This window comes from Rhea americana, unplaced genomic scaffold (assembly GCF_003343005.1).
Source record: "Rhea americana isolate MKP2758 unplaced genomic scaffold, rheAme1 scaffold_108, whole genome shotgun sequence".
NCBI lineage: Eukaryota > Metazoa > Chordata > Aves > Rheiformes > Rheidae > Rhea > Rhea americana.
Genome location: NW_028185128.1, coordinates 616,504 through 636,019, shown reverse-complemented (window position 1 = coordinate 636,019; position 19,516 = coordinate 616,504). Strand labels below are relative to the sequence as shown.

Here is a 19,516-nt window from a genome sequence, read left to right as displayed (position 1 = left end):
ACGTGGGAAGGGGCAGGACCCGGGTCTGCCCCGTGCTGTGGGGACTGAAGTCAGAGAGGCCCCTTCCTGCACGGAAGGAGAGGGGAAGAGGGCGAATAATCCAGAGGTATTGCTGAAATCCTTCTCTAATCCTTTGTGTATTTGGAGTACCTGCGCTCAGATTATGAAAGAGGATATCTTTTCTCAGAATGTTTGTATCCATCACTTTCTTTCTTGAGGGCTTGTAGATGTACATTGGAAGCTCTTTCTCCATTATAAAGGTGAAGAAGGTTGCATAGCTGTACTCCTGTAACCCTGAAGATCAGCAGTCAGAAGTGTACTAGGAGATGACAGTGACTTCTTTGAAGGGCATACACCTTAGAACAGTCACTTAACCTCACTTGCAAAGTGATGTCCTAATGCCACTGTTGTTTGCAGCAGATCTCTTGAATTCTCTGAGGAGAAAGCTCATGGGCTGGAGAGGCATTTTTCTTTTGTTCTATAAAGTTCTACTCAGATTTGGCTGAGGAGCTTTTCATAATCCTTGTTTCCCTTTTGCTGATTTTATTGTTAGTGTGCCAAAATAAGTGTGAATTAACATACTAATGTAAATTTCAGCCTGTGCTGCTGCAACATCAGTTTGCTTGTGCTAGCACTCTGGACAAGAGAAATCTCTCTGCCTTCATTTGAGTTGGTGTATAGCACAGATAGGTAAGTCCTTTTCCTGGACAGCTGCTGTCTGCTGCTTGCTATTATCATACAACTTAGCTTGTGCTGTGATTTAGAAAGTTAGGATTTGCACTTCTGCAGTGATGCGTAATGATGAGGGTATTAGTGATGTTTGTTTGTTTTTCTCCCTCCCTCCCAAAAATGCAAAAATATTATTAAAAGAAGTTCAAATGACAGACAAGTTAAATACATGCACTTTCCAGTCGTCGTCGTCTTTTTTTTTTTTTTTTTTTTTTTTTTTTTTTTTTTTTTTTTTTTTTNTCCTAGCAACCCAGTTTCATCCAAGGAGAAACAGATTCATAGAGTAAATTTGGGTTGTGTAGCAAGCTGAGTCTTCTTGTGGGATCTCTGTCTCAATCTCTTTGCAAGTTGGAAAGTGTTCAGAAAACAGGAGAATCTCAGCAGAATAGGCAAAAACAATGTTTTTATTCTGCCTCTTTGTTACTCTTAGGCACTAAAACAGTCTTTTAGTCAATTAACTTCTTAATCTTTCTTTTCCTTGTTTCCTGCTTTGATGTTAGAAGTTTAATGGGCAAAAAAGTGCTRAGTTTATTCCAACCCACAAGGCTTGGTTGGAAACTTTCCGGCAAGGTGTCTGTAGGTTTTTGGAAAACTCAGTTTTTGATCTAGGTACTAAAGGGCTTCCTGCAGCACCCTTCTGAAGAAGACATGTTGCTGTTAGTCTTCTATTAAGTTCTTGAAGGAGCTGTGGATTTCACCCTACTAACAAACCTATACTTTGTATTCAGTCAGATTGTCCTAAACTTAAAATAAAAAAATAAATTTTCTATAAATTCGTAAACCTGTTTATTTGGTGAGCCCTCTCTCAAATGAAGCAGATGGTGTTTGCCTCTGGCAATGAGATCCAGTGATACAGAGATGGGAGCATTAGTCGCCAATGTATTAGTGACAAGTAACTTTCAATTTCCTATTCTGCACAATAAGAACAAAGATAACTTAAGTTTTTGTTGATGAGTCACTTAGATTGTATAACATATATTCCTGAATAGAGCATGAATAAATAAATAGTTAAATTATTGAGGGTTAAAAAGAAATACTATGTAAGGTTGCTTATGTCTCTGAGCACTATCCATTTTTATATTGGATAAAGGAAAAAGACAAAAAATCATGTAATTTAAACTGGTCTAAAACAAGATAAAATGATTAAAATTGCAGGGGAGCTCTGGATTCTTATTTACTTTGCAGAGTACTGTTTTGAGCAGCTTGAGGCGAATCTTACAATACATACACTTGTCGCACTTGGTGTGTCTTTTATTTTATTGCAATCTGTTAATACCGCTTGAATCTAAAATACTCTGCAAATCCTGTAGGACCTGTAGAACATCTAAGTGGGAAGATTGCACTGCTGTTTACCAAATGCCAAAAAAATTGATCCAAGTTCTTAATGTGAAATCACGCTGAAAGCCTGATAGGTTTCAACTACTTAAGGCATGTGCGTGTGAGAGATACATACAATGAGGTAAAATTCTAATTGGCATAGTCACAGCTCTTGCTATAAAACTTAAGTCAGTGGTTCATATTTTTCACTGAATTCTAATACCTTTTTTTTTTAATGTAGATGGCTGAAGGTGGATGATGGGTTTTTTTGTTTGGTTGGGGTTTTTTTTAAGGTTAACTTTCATGTTTGTCTATTTAGAAGCATTTTCAGCAGAAACTGTAGTTTTTCAGGAGTCCTGTGGAAGGGAGAAATTAGTTGGAGCCTGACAGGTTCATAGCAAATAAGATGTTTCTGTGTGTGCTTTTTTTATGATTGTAATGCTCTTACAAAACTTGTTTTAGCTGAGTCACTATTGTCACCAGCTATGGAATGTATTTAGATGGGAAAGTTCAGCTGAAGTCTTTTAAAAAAATATATTAGCTTCATGCCTGTTGACATTTGGAAAAGAGAGTCTACGTTTATATTACACATCAGAAATTGATGACTCATTGCATGTCTGAAAACCTACTATAAACTTGTAGTGCAGATCTTGTGGGATTTTTYTTTTCCTCACATTGTTCAAGTTAAAACATATTGAAGAGCTGGTATTTTGAAAGTAACTGGTACATGTTCATTATAAGATATGTTCCCAGCTTCCTGTTCTCAACTGTTTGGGATATTTTTTTTTTTTTTTAGAAAATGGTACAAAATATGGATTTTTTTTTAAAAAAATCTAAGAAGTAGTATTTCCATTGCTTTTAAACCCAAGTAGTTTGGAAACACAAAAGAAATCCTAATAGGTGCTGCAAAAGATTTGTCTTTACTTAGTATGAAAGTTAAATACCTGAAAATAGAGAAGGTTGAAGTTCTGAATACTATCTTTATTCATGTTCTTCTACCATTTCTATTGTGCTTTTAAGTTGTAAACTATTTTGGGACAAAACTTATCTTTTGAACTTTAGTATTTTATCTGATCCAGTGGGGTCTTGTTGTAACCTCTATGTTCTAACTACTTTGGCATATCAGGCCTTATGCTACTAACAAGGGAATATTTTTAATAAAAGAAAAAGACCTACTATGTTCAGAATGTATTACATCTACATTTCAACCTATCATGTGTTTACATTTCATTTATTTTAAATTTATTTTCTTCTTTTGCTATGGGAACTGGTTAAACTTGTGTAGTAAGACCTGAAATAGCGTATTAGCAAGAGTTGCCCTGATTGCTATAAATATAGAGGTCAGGAATTCTACTGCAACATGTATGAATTAAAATATTATATAAGATGAAGGATTTATTTGTGGCTTCTTTTGGGTAGCTGAGTCTGCCTACTCTAATATTGAACAAATTATTTTTTGCAACAGTTTTGCTTCTGACTTTTGAGAAATTTTTCATTGCTTTCCTTTTTATTTATTTTTGGAATATTTGGGAGCTGATGTCTGAGGATAAGGATGTCACTTTTGGAGGATATTTCATCTCTCTTCTGTATCTATTAACTTTTAATAATAATCGATGAGTATGAACACATGGAGGATGATGCTTATTACTTTAAAGGCCCTTCTAGCATTAAGCAGATAAGTTCTGCCTCAAGACTGAAGATGAATGAATTTTATCAAAGATAAAATGCACTTCATAAAATAATTAAGCTAAAACATCTTTTTAGTTTTTCCAATTGGTGCAGTCTTGAAATTAGTCTTGAGTCTTGATGCATTTTTTTTTAATGGTTGCTGTTGGGCCACACTGAAGAACTAAGTGAAGCAGGTCATAGTGAATATTTTTTAATAGTCCCTTCTAGCCTTCAATATAATGAGTAACCATCTAGTCTGACTAACAACAGGCAGTAAGCTAGAATGACAGAGCATACATTGTGGTTGCAGAGTTTATTAACAATTTGTTTAGTTTTCATAAAAAAAATACAAAATGTTTAACCATTTGTAGCTCCAAGTACTGTAAGCATGTGATTTTTTCAAAGGATTGTGCATATGGAAAGCAATCTTTACACCTGAAATGAAACTTTATTTCTGATCTCATTTTTTTTACAGAGTCTGCAGGAATCAAGGAGTCGCACTGAATACAAATTCAGAAGTGCTCTACACATGAAATCTGCTGGTGCTCTAGCTGATTCTGCCCTGTCACCATCTCAGGTAGAGTGCTTTTGTGCCTGAGCCAGGCTGTTCTTTGTGTGGTGGTCTTGTGGTAGYGTGTAGATAAAGGCGCATTGAGACTTTTGGCCTTCTTATTTGGGGAATATGTCAGGAAGTAAAGAATGCATGGCAGATCTGTTGCAAAAATGCTCTAAGAAAAAATGTTTTGATGTTCAGTGTTCATGGAATCTGATAGTGATAGAGAGGTGTATTCTCATTGCATCAAAGCTCATGTTCTAGAACAGAACAAATCAGACAAATGGGGCATCTTTGGAGGTGTACTTTAGTCATAATAATATTTTATTTTTCCCTTAAATTCTATTTTTTTTTAATCTGAAAATATTTGGGAGGAAATATCTAGCTGAATTCTCTGAAGGGGAGGAAAAGATTTAGCCCTGGGGGAAAAAAGGAGCTTCTAAAAGGTTACTGAAAAGAATACAAAATACAAGTCAGCTTGTATTTTGGGGTGGAAGTTTGGGGTAGGGCAGGGAATAAGATTTTCCAAATCTTTTCTTTTTAGGGTTAAAATCACAGAAGCTACATTTTTATAATTCTGCTGATCACTATTTTTGATGTTGTTAGAGATTTCTGGTTTTTTAGTCCTTTTTAAATGATGCTTCAGAAAGCAGTAAGTACATGTCAATGCTTTGATCATTCACTAAATGTTAGATTACTGATACACACTCCTGCAAGATTCTAGTTTTATTCCCCCCTTCTGTATTTTCTTGCAATAAGAAGCTATGTTTTGAGCATGACCTTTTTCTGCTGCTATTGTGTAATGTCTAGAAATTGTCGTAGCCTGTGATGATAATGGTGAAAGTAACATACTGCTTGTATAACAGTTTGGGCTTTAGTATTTGAAACTCCTTATGAATTCACTGATTTAAAAACAAACAAACAAACAAAAAAAATCCCAGTGRAGTAAGTTTTTTTTTTGTTGTTGTTTTTTTGTTTGGTTTGGTTTGTCTCATGTCTGTAGCCAGCTCCATCCTGGGAGGATACTCTTCTTTTTTATGGATGAGGCACATACCTTTTTAAATTTGTCACCTCTTGTTTCATTTTAATAGTTAGTAATTTGTAATGTTGTTTGCTGTTCTCCTGAATTTACCATTTTAAAAAGTACTTGGAAGTTAGTGTAGCATGAGATTAACTTGGCTGTAGGTCTCTGCTTCCTATTGTGCTTCCTATGGCGAAACATTTAAGCAGAGTTTGAGGTAGCCAGTTTCCTGATGTGAGGGCAAAGGCTGCACTGGCTTTGGAAAAGCCTTGAAATGGGGCTGTTTAATCTCAGTCATTGTGGAGTCTTGAGGAGTAGAGTTAGATCTGCCTTTTATTGCTCACTTCTAGCAGGGATGGCAGCTAGTGGTGGCAGTTGCTCTCTGTTGGGTTGAAAAAATGTCATTACTGAACCCCTAGTTCACAGAATCCATCTGTCATCTGAAAACTGATGGGGAAAAAAACAAAACAAAAAGTGAGTGTAGCGTGCACACTAGAAAGTTAATGTGGCCATACTATTGTAGTAACAGATTAAAGTGTTCTGTAGATATGAAAATTACTATACTTTTTGTGCCAGATAGGGATGAGAAGACAGGAAAATCTCACTTTCAGGAAGACTACGAAGCTTGCTTAACACATCTGGTAGACCTAGTAGTCAAGGTGAATGATAGTTATTCTGTCATGCATGATAGGATATAGAAAAATAAAATAGCTCATTCAATATTTATCTATAATACTACCAATTCTATTTTGGCAAAGTATACTAAACCTTTTTTTATGCCTCTCGCCTTTTCAATTTGTGAAAACCTCTGAATCATGCTTTTTATTTATTTATTTTTTGTATACAAATGTCACTTAAATCTTGTCTCTTTGCTTTCTAAAATGTAGTTTCCACATAAGAGACTAGTTAGCCACAGCTATAGACTTTTTATTCACATACCTGGATGAAAGATGAGAGGTTCAGGAGTATGATAGTGTGTTCTTTTGTTTATGTTGCACCCCCCAAAACTTTTTTGAATGTTTTGCATGTACCTGGCTGTCTGTGGGTGGTTTTGGATGCCCCTGAGAATTTAATCTGTAGACTTATGCCTCTGTCTGTTTGTCTGCTTCCGTAAACCAGTAATTTAAGAAACTCTTGGCCAATTCAATCAGATGTGATAGAGGAAAGCGTCTCAAAGACAATTGAGCTTTTATAGTTTTGATGAATAAAAGGTAGCTGAGTAACAGAGGGTTTCACCAGTGGGAATAGTCGCTGGTTTCATAACTTTTCGGTACAAAGGAATTTACATAGGGGAAAGTAAGTAAGCAGACATTGAGTTTGATAATACTAAGTATGATACCGTATACTCTGCAGTGGAGGAGACAGTGAGAGCTCCCACTTGCAGCTGAAGTACTGTATAGTGATTGTTTGAAACCCTTATTATGCTATTTTAATATTTATGTTACAACAGCAACTGAAAATCATGTGGCTGTAGCAGCTGGAATTTTAATCCTTTTAATTATGACAGATTTTCAAACCATGTTCTGGCTTATTTGGTCAGCTGACTGTATAGTATGTACAATAACATCAAGTGATCACACAAATTCTGAGAGCAGTGGTCACCTCACTGGAACTGGATGTATTTTTAGGTTTCTCTGCTAGTAACAGTCAAGTATGCATACTTAAGCATCTCATATGAACTCAACCTTGTTGCTGACATTAGGCTATCAGAAAAGGGCAGCTGTTCTTTCTTGCTGTAGTCACTGATTTGACATTCTAACTTCTTACCAAAATTTGGTAACGAGCACAGTAGGGTATAAATGCTATAAATCTCTTCAGTGCCTATTTTAATGACTGATATTTTTCTTCTGGTTACTTTGCAACAACAACAAGTATACTTACTAGCTCTTTCAATTTTATATCTCAGAGTAACTCAAAGTACAAGTTTAGACGTTGTTACCTGCAGCAGGAATTTTCTTTAGCTCTGCTTTGTCCATTATTTTTTTTCTTTTTTAAAAGACAATGTTTGGGAAGAGGGTCCTCCTTCTAGTTTTCAGTATGATATTAGGGATATATTAGTTGTGCTACTTGAAAGAAAAATGATTCACGTGTGGATGTTTTTAATCCATGAATCCAAAAAAGGCTAAGTTGTGGTTCACAAGAATAAATAAGTTACAGATTTGAATGAGCAGTGACCATTGATTGATGAATATTCAGATTTTAGAGATAATATTCTTTTGTTTCACCTGGTATCTGTTTGATAGGGTTGTTTGGTTAACTTTTGTATTTGGACTTAAATTTTATATTTGTATAACTGAACTGTATGAGAAGTCTTAACCAGTTAAGCAATCCAGGAACTCATGGCTCCACAAAATAGTTGTGGGGTTTGAAAGCCAGGCACTAAAAGAAAAAAGAAAAAGTGTGAAAAGGATGTTTAAAATGCATAAAAGGGCTTTATAGTAAGCTATAAATAAAATGTGACATTCTGACTAAATTAAAGTTCTGCAGCACATGCTATGAAATCAAGGCCTGAAGAACACATGGAATTTTGGTGAATGTCATGCTGATATTCTACTGATGTCCAAAGAGATTTTAAATTATTGCAGGTGCCAATGGATTCAAATTTTAAGAGAAATGGCAAGTAATATCAAACTTTTTAGTGACCTGTAACATTCTGATTTAAGGAAACTGAGGGAATAGGTTACTTTAGCTATTTAACTGATCATATGCATAACTGTTGCTTTATAAAAACAATCTCAAGCATCTGTTACAGGACTAAATTAGCATCTACCTAACCAAAACATGGTATTTTTAGTGACTGATCTGGCCTTTGTGTACTGTCAGTGATATTCGACGTTTTCACTAGATTATCTTTCTTATGCATTTCAAACTTCCATTTGTATGTGTGAGATCATTAAGTTTTGGTGAATATTAGTTAATGCCTGGAAGGAGTCTTGGAACTTGATAAAAGCTGGTATAAATCGCACAACTCAGGTTTCACAATCTGACTTGTAATGACCAAGATAGTATGCTAGGGAGGAGGATGTTTTACTGTCTTAATAGAATGTTCTTCTGTGTAAGCTCACATAGGCTATTTAAAGACAGTATTTAATGATGGTTGACTAATTTAGGGTATGTCTACACAAATGGTGGAGGCAAACATGAGCTTGCTTTAACTGTGTTCTGAGCTGTCTGAATATGAGCCAACTTCAGCCTAGGAGCAGTATAACTGAGCTAGTACAGCAGCGTGCTCTAGTTAACAAACTTCCATTCTGGTCTGCAGATGGCTCATATCTGGTGATCTTGTAGTGAGAAAAGTGTTAGGTTTTTTTTTTGGGGGGGGGTTGTTTTTTGGGGTTTTTTTGGAAGTAGGTAGTAATATGTATTTTTTTATTTTTAAACATAATTGTAGGAAGCTGATTGGACTTTGCTTTTATGCTGCTTTGTAGCAGCAAATTGGAAAGTACCCCTTTCCAGTTACTGCTATATAACTGTTATGCTACAATTCCCTGAACAGTACAATTTCGCAGCTCTTTTTCAGTAGAAAGCTAATGATCTCAACTGTGTCCACGTGTGTATTTTATATATTTCTCCATCCCACCACTTATCTAGTGGAAGTGGTTTTGATGACTGCTGTATAATGAATACCTAGTTGAAAAGCAGAAGTGTGAAAAACATGTAAAAACGTGTCTTGAGCTTGCAGCTAAACTGCTAATCTGTCTGGCCATTTTCAAGACCTTTCTTTGTGTGGTTCTTTAAACAATACTAAAAGTTGAATGTAGCCTTTAGGAGATGGTGGTTTATTTTAAAAAAAATCTATACGATGAAAGAATAGCTTTAACATTAAATAAGAATATTATTTTATAGTAGTGAAAATTCTCCTAATAGAAGACTATAGATTCATTAATGCAGATGTGTATGTATTTGACAGGAATTACTTAAGAGGGATCTGACAGAGGAACTAGGAATAAGGTTGTTTTCCCACAAAAGTCAATAATTCTCCGTTTTTGATTCTTCACAGAACATGTTTCAACTCTTGGCTGTAGGTGCTGTTTGACTTAATATCTAAGGTGAAAGCAGGTTGTGTGCCAGAAAGGTTTGCTAAAACCATTAGCAAATCAGTCAGAGTTCAGTGAGTGGCACACTTGACAGTGTGTGATTTTTTTTTTTTTAAGTATTTGTTATTTACTGTGTAAATTCAGCTGTGTTTTGCCTGCGAAGTGTAGCACATATGCTTCTTTGTTAGAAATGCTCAAAAAGAGTGGGTAGCTAAAACATTTGAGCTATCTACATTACAAGGGATGGAGGGATGAGGTTTGATTGCTACTTAAAATTGACATGAATTTCAGAATATTAAACAAATACATCTGAGGTAAATGACACATAGAAATTTATTTAAAGCATTTAAATAATCTAAAATCGAGTGTCTAAAATGCTATTTTACTTTCTCTTACTCTAAGCTTGAACAAAAAGAGTAATGCTAATTGGTTTTATTTTTACTGTCAGTTTTGAATATTTTTAATTTAAGAAGTGTTAATTCATTGAAACTGCTGTGTTCAGACTGAAGACACTACAGGAAAATACTTGCTGGCCAGYAGAATAAAATAAGGAACGATTTCTCTTTTGTTAATCTTAAATTCTTCAAGTATTTTATTTTTCAAGAAAAATAATTTTGGAAGGTGAGGGATAAGGAAAAGAAGAAACTAAGCAATGTACAAAGTGTTTTGAGCTCAGCCTCTGTGTAGTTCATTCACTGGTTGATATCTCTGAACTGTCATCTAATGGTATAATTTCTGAGAGTGTTATATTATCATCCAGTAGGGCTTGAACACTTGCTTGGGCCTATGGACAAGCTAATAAAAAGTATCAGAGCTTTTGGCAGTATGGTACAAAGACACAAWTTTTTTCTCCCTCCCACAACAAAGAATACCATTTTTGTGTCAGTATGTGTTTTAATGTATTACTTTTTTTTTTTTTTTTTAACTGACTTTGTATTGCTGTTTGGCCTAGTTATGTAAAGTTACCCTTACTGTGTTACCCTTACACTTTGAACTATCTGTATTGTAGTTAGGGAGGCTCATAGAGTGTGGAGAGGAAGTACCTTTTTGTAGGTAGAACTGGAGGTCTATGTAGAGCCATGCTGGGCATTGTAGTTCTATGTAAGAATTTTCAGTGAAATGCAAAGATTTTTTTTTTGTTTGTTTGTTTTTTTTATGCATGGTCTAATTGCTACCTTTGTACAACAGCTACTGTAAAAATAAAAGAGGAGCTACAGGCTATAGACTAGAAAAAAGAGTAAGATGCTGTTGTAGAGGAGTGCTGTCTATGCAGAACTGTGTGCGTGGGGGAGAATGGCCCACAACAGAAGATCCAGAGATGCACACTGAATGTTGCAGATTGCCTTAGACGAACTGCATGAAGAGAGACTAAGAAGCATAGGTCACAGCAAGCAGCCTAGGGAACAGGACACCTCTTTAGAGAACTTGAGATGTAACATAGATGAGAATGAATCTGGGTTCCTCTGTTTCTTCTCCCTCCTCTATGGAGTCATATAGTCTAGGATTTTAAGTGATAAGAGATAGTCAATGGTGATGCTTTATTTTTAGTTGAAGTAGCTATTTGAAATGGGGAGGGGCACAAGCACTACTTCAAAGGGAATTACTGTACAATATTTTTTGAGTTGTGTATTTCATATCTAGTGAATACAAATGCATGGAATATGTCTTGAACTCTTGTATAAACGTATATCTGTAATATTCAGTGAACTTTTAAACACTATTTTTTAAGATAAAATGTTACATACTTGTTTTCTTAAAAGGGCTGCTGATCAATTCATGTTGTGTTAACATATATCTCTCCACTCATACAGAGAATGAAAAAAGGCAAATAACTGTGAGTAATTATTAATAGTATTGAGGTAATATTTTACCTTTTCTGTCTCCTTTCTCTTTACTCAGAATTGGATTTACAGTCATGGAGGAACATCAACAGCATTTACACTGTGTAAACTGTGTCAGTCGTCGCTGTATGACCAGACCAGAGCCTGGCATTTCCTGTGATTTGATTGGCTGCCCGTTGGTTTGTGGAGCAGTTTTTCATTCATGTAAAGCTGAGGAGCATCGCATCTTATGTCCACTTGAAAGAGTGCCTTGTCTGAATAGCGGCTTTGGATGTCCCTTCATAGTAGCCCGAAATAAAATTGCTGATCATCTAGAAGTTTGTCCTGCAAGTGTGGTATGTTGTACCATGGAGTGGAATAGATGGCCAGTCAGTTATGCAGACAGAAAATCTTACGAGAATCTGAGTAAAGATGTTGATGAAGTGGAGCAGCTAGATATGGCTTTAGCCCTTCAAGACCAGCGCATGTTACTGGAATCACTTAAAGTAGCAACTATGATGTCAAAAGCAGCTGATCAAATATCGGAATCCAGAGAGCAAACMTCTGTCAAAGCAAGTGCCCCAGATGCAGTGCATTCAAATGGTTTGATGCCTGTAGATGAAGATTCTTATGGTGCACTTTATCAAGCTACTGTAGAAACAACAAGGAGTTTAGCTGCTGCTCTGGATATCCTGAACACTGCTACAAGGGACATCAGTATGTTAAGTTCAAGGCTTGGCATTTCACCATATGAAAGGAGAGAAGACACAGAGACTAAAGAAGAAGCTTCTAATGGAATTATTCAGGACCATGAATATCCAGATGAAGATAACATAGGAGCAGTTGGTGGAATTAACTTTGATAGCCTGAGTCAAAATTCACAAATGGAGCAAAATGGTTCTAGTGATATTTGTTATGATTTAATGCAAAAACATGACTTAAATGTAAACTTCAGTAATTCTTCTCTTTTGTGTAACGGCTTTCATGTAGAAAGTGAAAGTTCAAAGCTGCTGGACCAGAATGAAGATCTTGGTGTATCTAATTCAGAACCATCCAGTGTAGCAAATGGAGAATGTACTGCATCTCTTGAGGACGAAGTGTTACAGTCTTGCAGTTCCTTCCCTGCAACAACACAGCTTAGAGAAGTAATACCATCTGATCACTTAGTTAATGGCAGTGTTAATCATGTACTACCATGTAATGCTAATGAAGAAGAAATGTTAGAGAGACAGGTGGAACAAGAAAGTTTGAGAAATGTAGATGCCTTTTCTCTTTTACGGCATCGGTCATACAAATTCCTTGTTAATCACTACTGGTCCACACCAAAAGAAGACAAAGCTGTTGATACATCAGATTTGGAGATAACAGAAGATCCTATGGGTCTTCAAGGGATTGATCTAATCACAGCAGCTTTGCTGTTTTGTCTAGGAGACTCTCCTGGAGGTAGGGGGATATCAGAAAGTCGTGCTGTCGATATGTATCATGTTGACTTTGGGACCCAAACATTTTCTCTCCCATCTGCTATATTGGCCACAAATACAATGGTAGGGGAAATAGCTTCAGCTTCTGCGTGTGATCATGCCAACCCACAGCTCTCAAATCCAAGTCCGTTCCAGACCCTTGGACTGGATTTGGTATTGGAATATGTGGCTAGATACCAAACAAAACAGCGTTCAATGTTTACATTTGTTTGTGGACAGTTGTTTAGGAGGAATGAATTTTCTTCACATTTTAAGAATGTGCATGGTGACATTCATGCTGGTCTTAATGGCTGGATGGAGCAGAGGTGTCCGCTGGCGTATTATGGGTGTACATATTCTCAACGTAGGTTTTGCCCTTCAACGCAAGGGGCAAAGATTATTCATGACCGCCACTTACGGTCATTTGGAGTTCAGCCTTGCATATCTACAGTATTAGTAGAACCAGCAAAAAGCTGCTTAGTTGGACTACACAATGACCACCTGAGTAGTCTACCTTTTGAGGTTCTGCAGCATATTGCTAGTTTTCTAGATGGCTTTAGTTTATGTCAGCTTTCAAGAGTGTCACGTTTAATGAGAGATGTGTGTGGAAGCTTGCTTCAAGCACGAGGAATGGTGATATTACTTTGGGAGAAGAGAAAGTATCCAGATGGAAGTTTTTCTTGGCAAATAAAAGAAAAGGTAAGCTATTCCCCCCCCCCCATATCTCTGCTCTTTCCCTGAGCATTATTATTTTGCCCGGTCACCATTGATACTACTGTTTTTAGGTATGATATCACTTCAGGAAGTAGGCTGTCTATAGAACAGCAGTTAGCAAAAATTGTTAGGTTGGTTCAGTTGCTACATCCCTGGTGTTTTCAGTTTTCTCAGCGCTTTAAGAAGTAGGAGTTGAGGTGGTGTCGGTCCAGTTTTCACTTGATGTCAAATTAATATTTAAAAATCTTGGGAAAATTGGAAGCTTATCTAGCAATTATGTACTTCATGATTTTCTTTAATACTGATATTCTCTGAAAGCAGGAAAGTTACCTACAAAGTTTGCATTTCTTGCTTTTGTACTGTTTAAAGCAGTTTAAATTTTTACCATCTCTTAAGATTGTATCCCTTGCTATGATACTTTGCTTTAATCAAATGTTTAAGTTCTTAAACTTTTGGTGACTTCTGTATAGTGTATTTTTCACCACTTCCTGCCCTCCTGCCCCACCCACCCACCAGGGTATCTGCGGTCATTTGTAATTGTAGAAATTGATCACTTTAGAAGTGGGCTTTCACTGTGTTTTATGGTCATGTGGCACTTTGTCATTTAACTGCTGATCATACCTACTTTGTAGACAGAAGAAATAGCATCTGCCTTCAGTTTGGAATCTGAATCAGCCTGGGACTGACTGTCCAAAAATTAACATTGTATGTTTCTTTGTCATTTTGATTTTTAGCAAGAGCTCTAGTAGACCCAAAAGCATGTCTGAAAGTAATAGCAAACCCTTAATTTCGTATTCTGAGTTTAGGTATGTTTGAGCCTAAGTATAACTTGTTTTCTAGGTTTGGCGATTCAGTACAGCCTTCTGTACTGTCAATGAGTGGAAGTTTGCTGACATCGTAAGCATGGCTGACCATTTGAAGAAATGTAGCTATAATGCTGTAGAGAGAAGAGAGGAGGCTGTTCCACTGCCATGTATGTGTGTAACACGAGAACTCACTAAAGAAGGACGTTCATTGCGCTCTGTTTTGAAACCTGTACTTTAAACATTGAAACCACTCCAATTGCACATACACTCAAGCACCTGATATAACCTCGGTAATACTATGTGACACTTTATTAATGTACTAAAGATACTTTCTAGCTAAATCTACTCTGTCACTGTGTATATAAGGTTTGAAGTGACATTTATTTTTTATAATACTGTTTAGCTGGAAAGTAATGAAAGTTGCCTTAATGTTTGAAAAATTTGGAACTTGCTGGACAGGGTAGTTTTATCTAACTTATATAATTTAAAAACAAAACCCTAAAATGTGTTTTCTGATTCACTAGTGCCCATGTTTCTGTTGACTGATAGCATTTCAAAAACAGCCTCTTAATGGTGTGCACGTTTATACAGAAAACACTGAATTGTAGTGGGACAAGATTCTGACCAAATGTGCTCTCTGTATTTGGTCTTTATTTTTAAATAACAAATTATCATCCAAATATTTGAAAGATAAGGAAAAAGTCAGAGCTTTRTAATGTCTTGGACAAACGTTCAGCTTTTAAGCTCATCTTTCCTCATGAAATCAGTGTTATGGTGATCTTCCCGGTTAACAGGTGATCTAGGATAAGCATTTAAAAAATGTTAGGAATGATCTAAGTGAACTCTGATTTACAGTAGCTTTTTAGTACAACTTGTTTTTGACCTATCAACAATGATTGTTTTTCTTTTGAACTAGTAACAGTTATTTCACTTCTGGGAGCAAAACTTTTAAAGCTAAAACATGGAATACTAGTTCTTACTTTCACACCTACGGTGATGTCTGATTTTAAAACTTTTTTCCTTGTCCTGCAGTTAGCTGAGGGTTAAACTGCTTGAGCAGTCAAAATTCAAAGTATGTGATTAACGGTTATGAATTTATAATGCAGCTAATGAAAGGGCTTTACTTGTTTCATGGTATCGTGAGATGTATTGTCTCCTTTCTGTTAATTTGTCTATAAAAATGCTGCTTTTTTGAGGAGCATTTTAAATTACTGATATGAATATTAAATGCATCATCTTCATAAGATGAGACATGATTCATTAATTGCATAAGGCATATCAGAAATACATATTCAACACTTCTGTTAAATGAACAGCTCCAGTTTGCTTCCAGTCTTCCATAATAAAAGATCTTACAAAGTATTTGTGAATAGAGAGTACATACTATGAAAAATGCCCTGGTATAGCAAAACTGTAATAACCTGAACTGACTTTCCAACTTGTTTGTATTAATGTTAGTGTCTCTAGCCTGTTGCACTTAGCAACTGTGCCACAAAGCTAAAACAGAAACAGACCAGTGCTTGGAACAAAGAAATACAGTACATATTTCCATTATAGGAAAAATGAAGAGATCAGTAAGGAGGAGATGTTTACAAAAATGGCTAAATTTATTGCTTGTAACTTCTGTACTGGATACTTGTTTATGGCTAGTCTGGCTGCAGTTCATAACTTTGGTATCTGTGCATTTCCCATTCTGGGTCCAGTCCAGCTAAACATTCACTGCCTTTTTCAATCCGGAGTGCTAAGGGTGCCCAGAAAGAAATTAAATCTCTTTCTTTAGTGCCATGAGTTGAAATTACTGAAGAGCTTAAACAAAATGCTCTGACTGAATCTTGAAACTATATGTCCTCTTTCCATGCTTTCATTTTTTGGTTGAAGGGAGAGAAGTTATTGCTATTTGTGGTAATTTTTAGCTGTTGCCACAGTTATGTGGAAAGGAGAATCTGGATCCATGTGCAACTGACCATGCCAACTGGGTTTTAGGTGGGTTTAAAAAGAAACCACCCTGTTCTCTGAGTACACATTATAAAGCTTGTTACCCACAAATTTTTCAATACAARGCAGGAGACAGGCTTTCATCAGTTCTTGTCTTTTAGTTCTAATGGCTCCTTGCTGCAGCTCTCCAGTGTTTAAAAGTAGTTGCCTGACTGGAAGGATCCTGAATGCTGAAGAATTTATGGCTGAGTTTATGGCTAAATGTACTTTAAAACATCTGTCTTGAGTTACTGTTTTTTTTTTTTTTTTTTTTTTTTTTTTTTTTTTTTTTTTTTGGGGGGGGGGGTGTTCAGGAATGTGGTGGCTTTGGTATTTGGCATTCTTTTTAACTACCCAGAACCCTGATAATCTTAGGGTAGGGAGAAGTGTCTTGGTTGCTTAGGAGAAGAGGGTGCTCAGTTATAGGAGCTGGTGTTGGAAGAATCTCACTTGTAGCACAGTGCAGATCTATATCTACAGTATCATCAGTTGCTGATCTACTAAAATAAACTTTTTAAATACTCGGTGTTCTTCAGAAGTAACACTACTTCTCAATACATGAATTCATGCACTTTTGTTTTCAAATGTAGATACAGGCTTTTTTGTTGAATTAGTTTATTTTTAAGAGAATCCAGAGCTATTAAAATATTGATGTTGTAAACAAAATCTCTGCCTTGTAAGCTGCTCCAAATGCAGGAATACAGTATCATTAGGATAACACTTTTTTTTTCTTTTTTTTTTTTTAAATGCTGCTATGCAGTTTGTAAAACATCTGTGGTGTGTAGTCAGTCTATCAAAATGTGGCTTCTTGTTCATATTTGCCCTTGAATTTTTAAAATGTCATATCCTGGTACATCTTCCTGGTATATCTTCCTTACAGCATATATGGACAGTTGTTCCAGTCTTTCTTTTACTTGATACCACATTGCTACTTTGTTTAAAATACTATGTTTCCAATCATTATGCAATATTTTTTGCAATGTCTGTTAAAATCCTAATAAAAATTTGGAGTTTCTCTTTTAGTACAATTGTAGCTTTTTTTTATTAAAGCTCATCACCAGTCCTTCATTATTCAAATATGGTGCTAAGTGTCTGTCTCTAGGATTTCAGTAAGTACTTGAAAAAAACAAGCTACATAAAGCAATCTATTTACAAACATTTAAATGCTGCATAATTTGCTAGTAATTAATATGTATTCACATTCACTTCAGTATGAATATCAATCATTCTTATGCTATATATTCATTTCTATGCTTTGGTCTATTATGCAGCATAGATTCCATAATTAAAGATTTAACTACATAACACTAAAGGTTCTGGTTATACCTTATAGATTTGGGGAGAGGGGAGCTCCCTGAGTAATAAATTGGATAGATTATCTGATCAAAAATAATATACACCTATGCTGCTACTTCATGAAAAAAACTCCTAAGTATATTATTTCCAGTTTTCTGTAGAAAGCTATTGCTCAGAATGGGGTACTTCCAACTTAGAATGGTTTCAGAGAATAGTTATAGTTCAGACTGTGTGTAGAATGGCAAAATGCAAAAGCAAAACTCATTACAGAAGACACTGTCTAGGCATTGACCTTTTGCTCTGCCATTTGCTAGTGTGAATATATTGATACTATTTAAAAGTAAAAATGTACCTATACTCCATAAATCTGTTATCTAATAAATGACTCTTAAAGTGTACTGAGTAATGTGTTGTGACTCATAGTTTAATTTTGGCCACCATTACAAACCTGTGGATAATATAATGTTTAGACAGGCATACTTAATGTGCCATGTTAGCCTTTTGTTTTTCCATTTTCTATAAGTGGATTTAGATATTCTGCTGTGTAAGGAAATATTTTTTTTTTGTCTTGCTTGAAGTATTCCATAGGATTTGCCTGTTGCTATCTTTCAAATGTTTTCCAAGAATACTACTGGTAAACTATCTTCATATGCTCTTACCTACTGAATGTACTTTCCGAAGATGAAATATAGTTCAGTGGGGAGTTTGCTTCCTGTAATATCAGAAGGCTGATTTGAATTCTTTTAGTAGAAAAATCTGTTGAAGCATCTTTGATCATCTTTAGATGAGCAAACTGTAGTGGTTGTTTACAATATTGAGAGAAAATGGCATTCAGATAGTGTTTATAAAAATTTCACACATTTAAAGCAGAGACAGAGTTAAAAGATTTTTTTTGTTTGTTTGTTTTTTGTAGTAAGAGCTGTTCTGCACATGGTAAATAGTTTATCAGTAAACCAAACTGGAGAGGAAAAATGAATGGAGAAATAAGTTTATAATAAAGGCATCCATCCCCAGAGTAGATAGACTTCTGATGGACTGTGTTTGGGAGAGTGCAGGGAGTTTGTGACTTGTGCGTGCTGTCTGTGTTTTACTGATGACTTCATCAGTCCTTCTGCGGTAGGAGTTACCCTGCTGCTGTGTTGGCTCTGTAATGTGCTTTAGTTGTAAACTACCTTCCCAGTGCTGCCAGTGTTCCTGAGTCAAGTATTCGTGGTGTTGAATGCAGTCTTATCTACTGAACAGCAAGATATGTATTTGGTGCAGGTTCCATGTGCTGGTGGTGTCAGGCAATATTTGGTAAGTATAATGGGAAAATAAGGTCCTTTTGATACAGAGAATTTATCTGTTGCTTTTTGTCACTATTTCCCAGAGAAGGGGAACAAAAATGAGTGAGGGAATAGAAGGAAGGAGCAAAATAAAAAAGACTGATAGATTTGAATGCATCTTGGTAATGGAATAGCAGTCTAAAAGACATTCTTTATCGTTGTTAAATGCACTGTGAAATTTAACAGCAAAAGGCCATTTTGACAAACCAAATTCTGCAGCACATGCAGCAGAAAGTATATGCACTACTTACAGCCTCATGTAGTAGAAAAATGTATATACAATGATCATGTATGGTTGTAAGTGTAAAATATAGGAAAAAGAATAGAATTTCCCAAGGTAGGAAGTTATACAAGGCAGGATCTGTAGACTCTATCAGAAAAATAGAATTTCTGTTTTGGTGATATTCCACTATTCTTGTACTTAGTTTCAACCTAAATTGTCACACAAACAACAAAACACAGGAATGAAAAACTAAAGGGGGAGGAAAGGATCAGGAAACATTGCAATGACCTTATTAGAGAACTTCATTTTGACAGTATCGAGTATTTTGCAATTGAGTATTTTACAATTTAAAATAATGCAACATACAGATTGAAGTACATGCTTTTGATTTAAGATAAGCTTTTTTTCCCTCTAAAATATGTTTCCAAGCATGTAACAAAAAGGCTGTCTTCACTCTGATGAGTTAAATGAGTAAAATTCTAGCAAGATGAAAGCTGGGTTATATTACTAGACTGTTTTCTTGTGAGCATTCTAACTAATGGGGAGGCTGCATAACAAAAATAGTCTATCCCA

At 35.7% G+C, this 19,516-nt stretch overlaps 1 protein-coding gene across 1 annotated transcript; it reads left to right on the top strand.

Moving 5' to 3' along the window:
* The first annotated feature begins 288 nt into the window (after positions 1-288).
* On the top strand, positions 289-17,797 carry FBXO30 (F-box protein 30). Its single transcript, XM_085310521.1, has 4 exons — positions 289-690; positions 4,190-4,291; positions 11,225-13,304; positions 14,160-17,797. Exons 3-4 carry the CDS (start codon positions 11,241-11,243, stop codon positions 14,361-14,363), a joined length of 2,268 nt encoding a protein of 755 aa, XP_085166647.1. The 5' UTR covers positions 289-690; positions 4,190-4,291; positions 11,225-11,240; the 3' UTR covers positions 14,364-17,797.
* Positions 17,798-19,516: the final 1,719 nt, after the last annotated feature.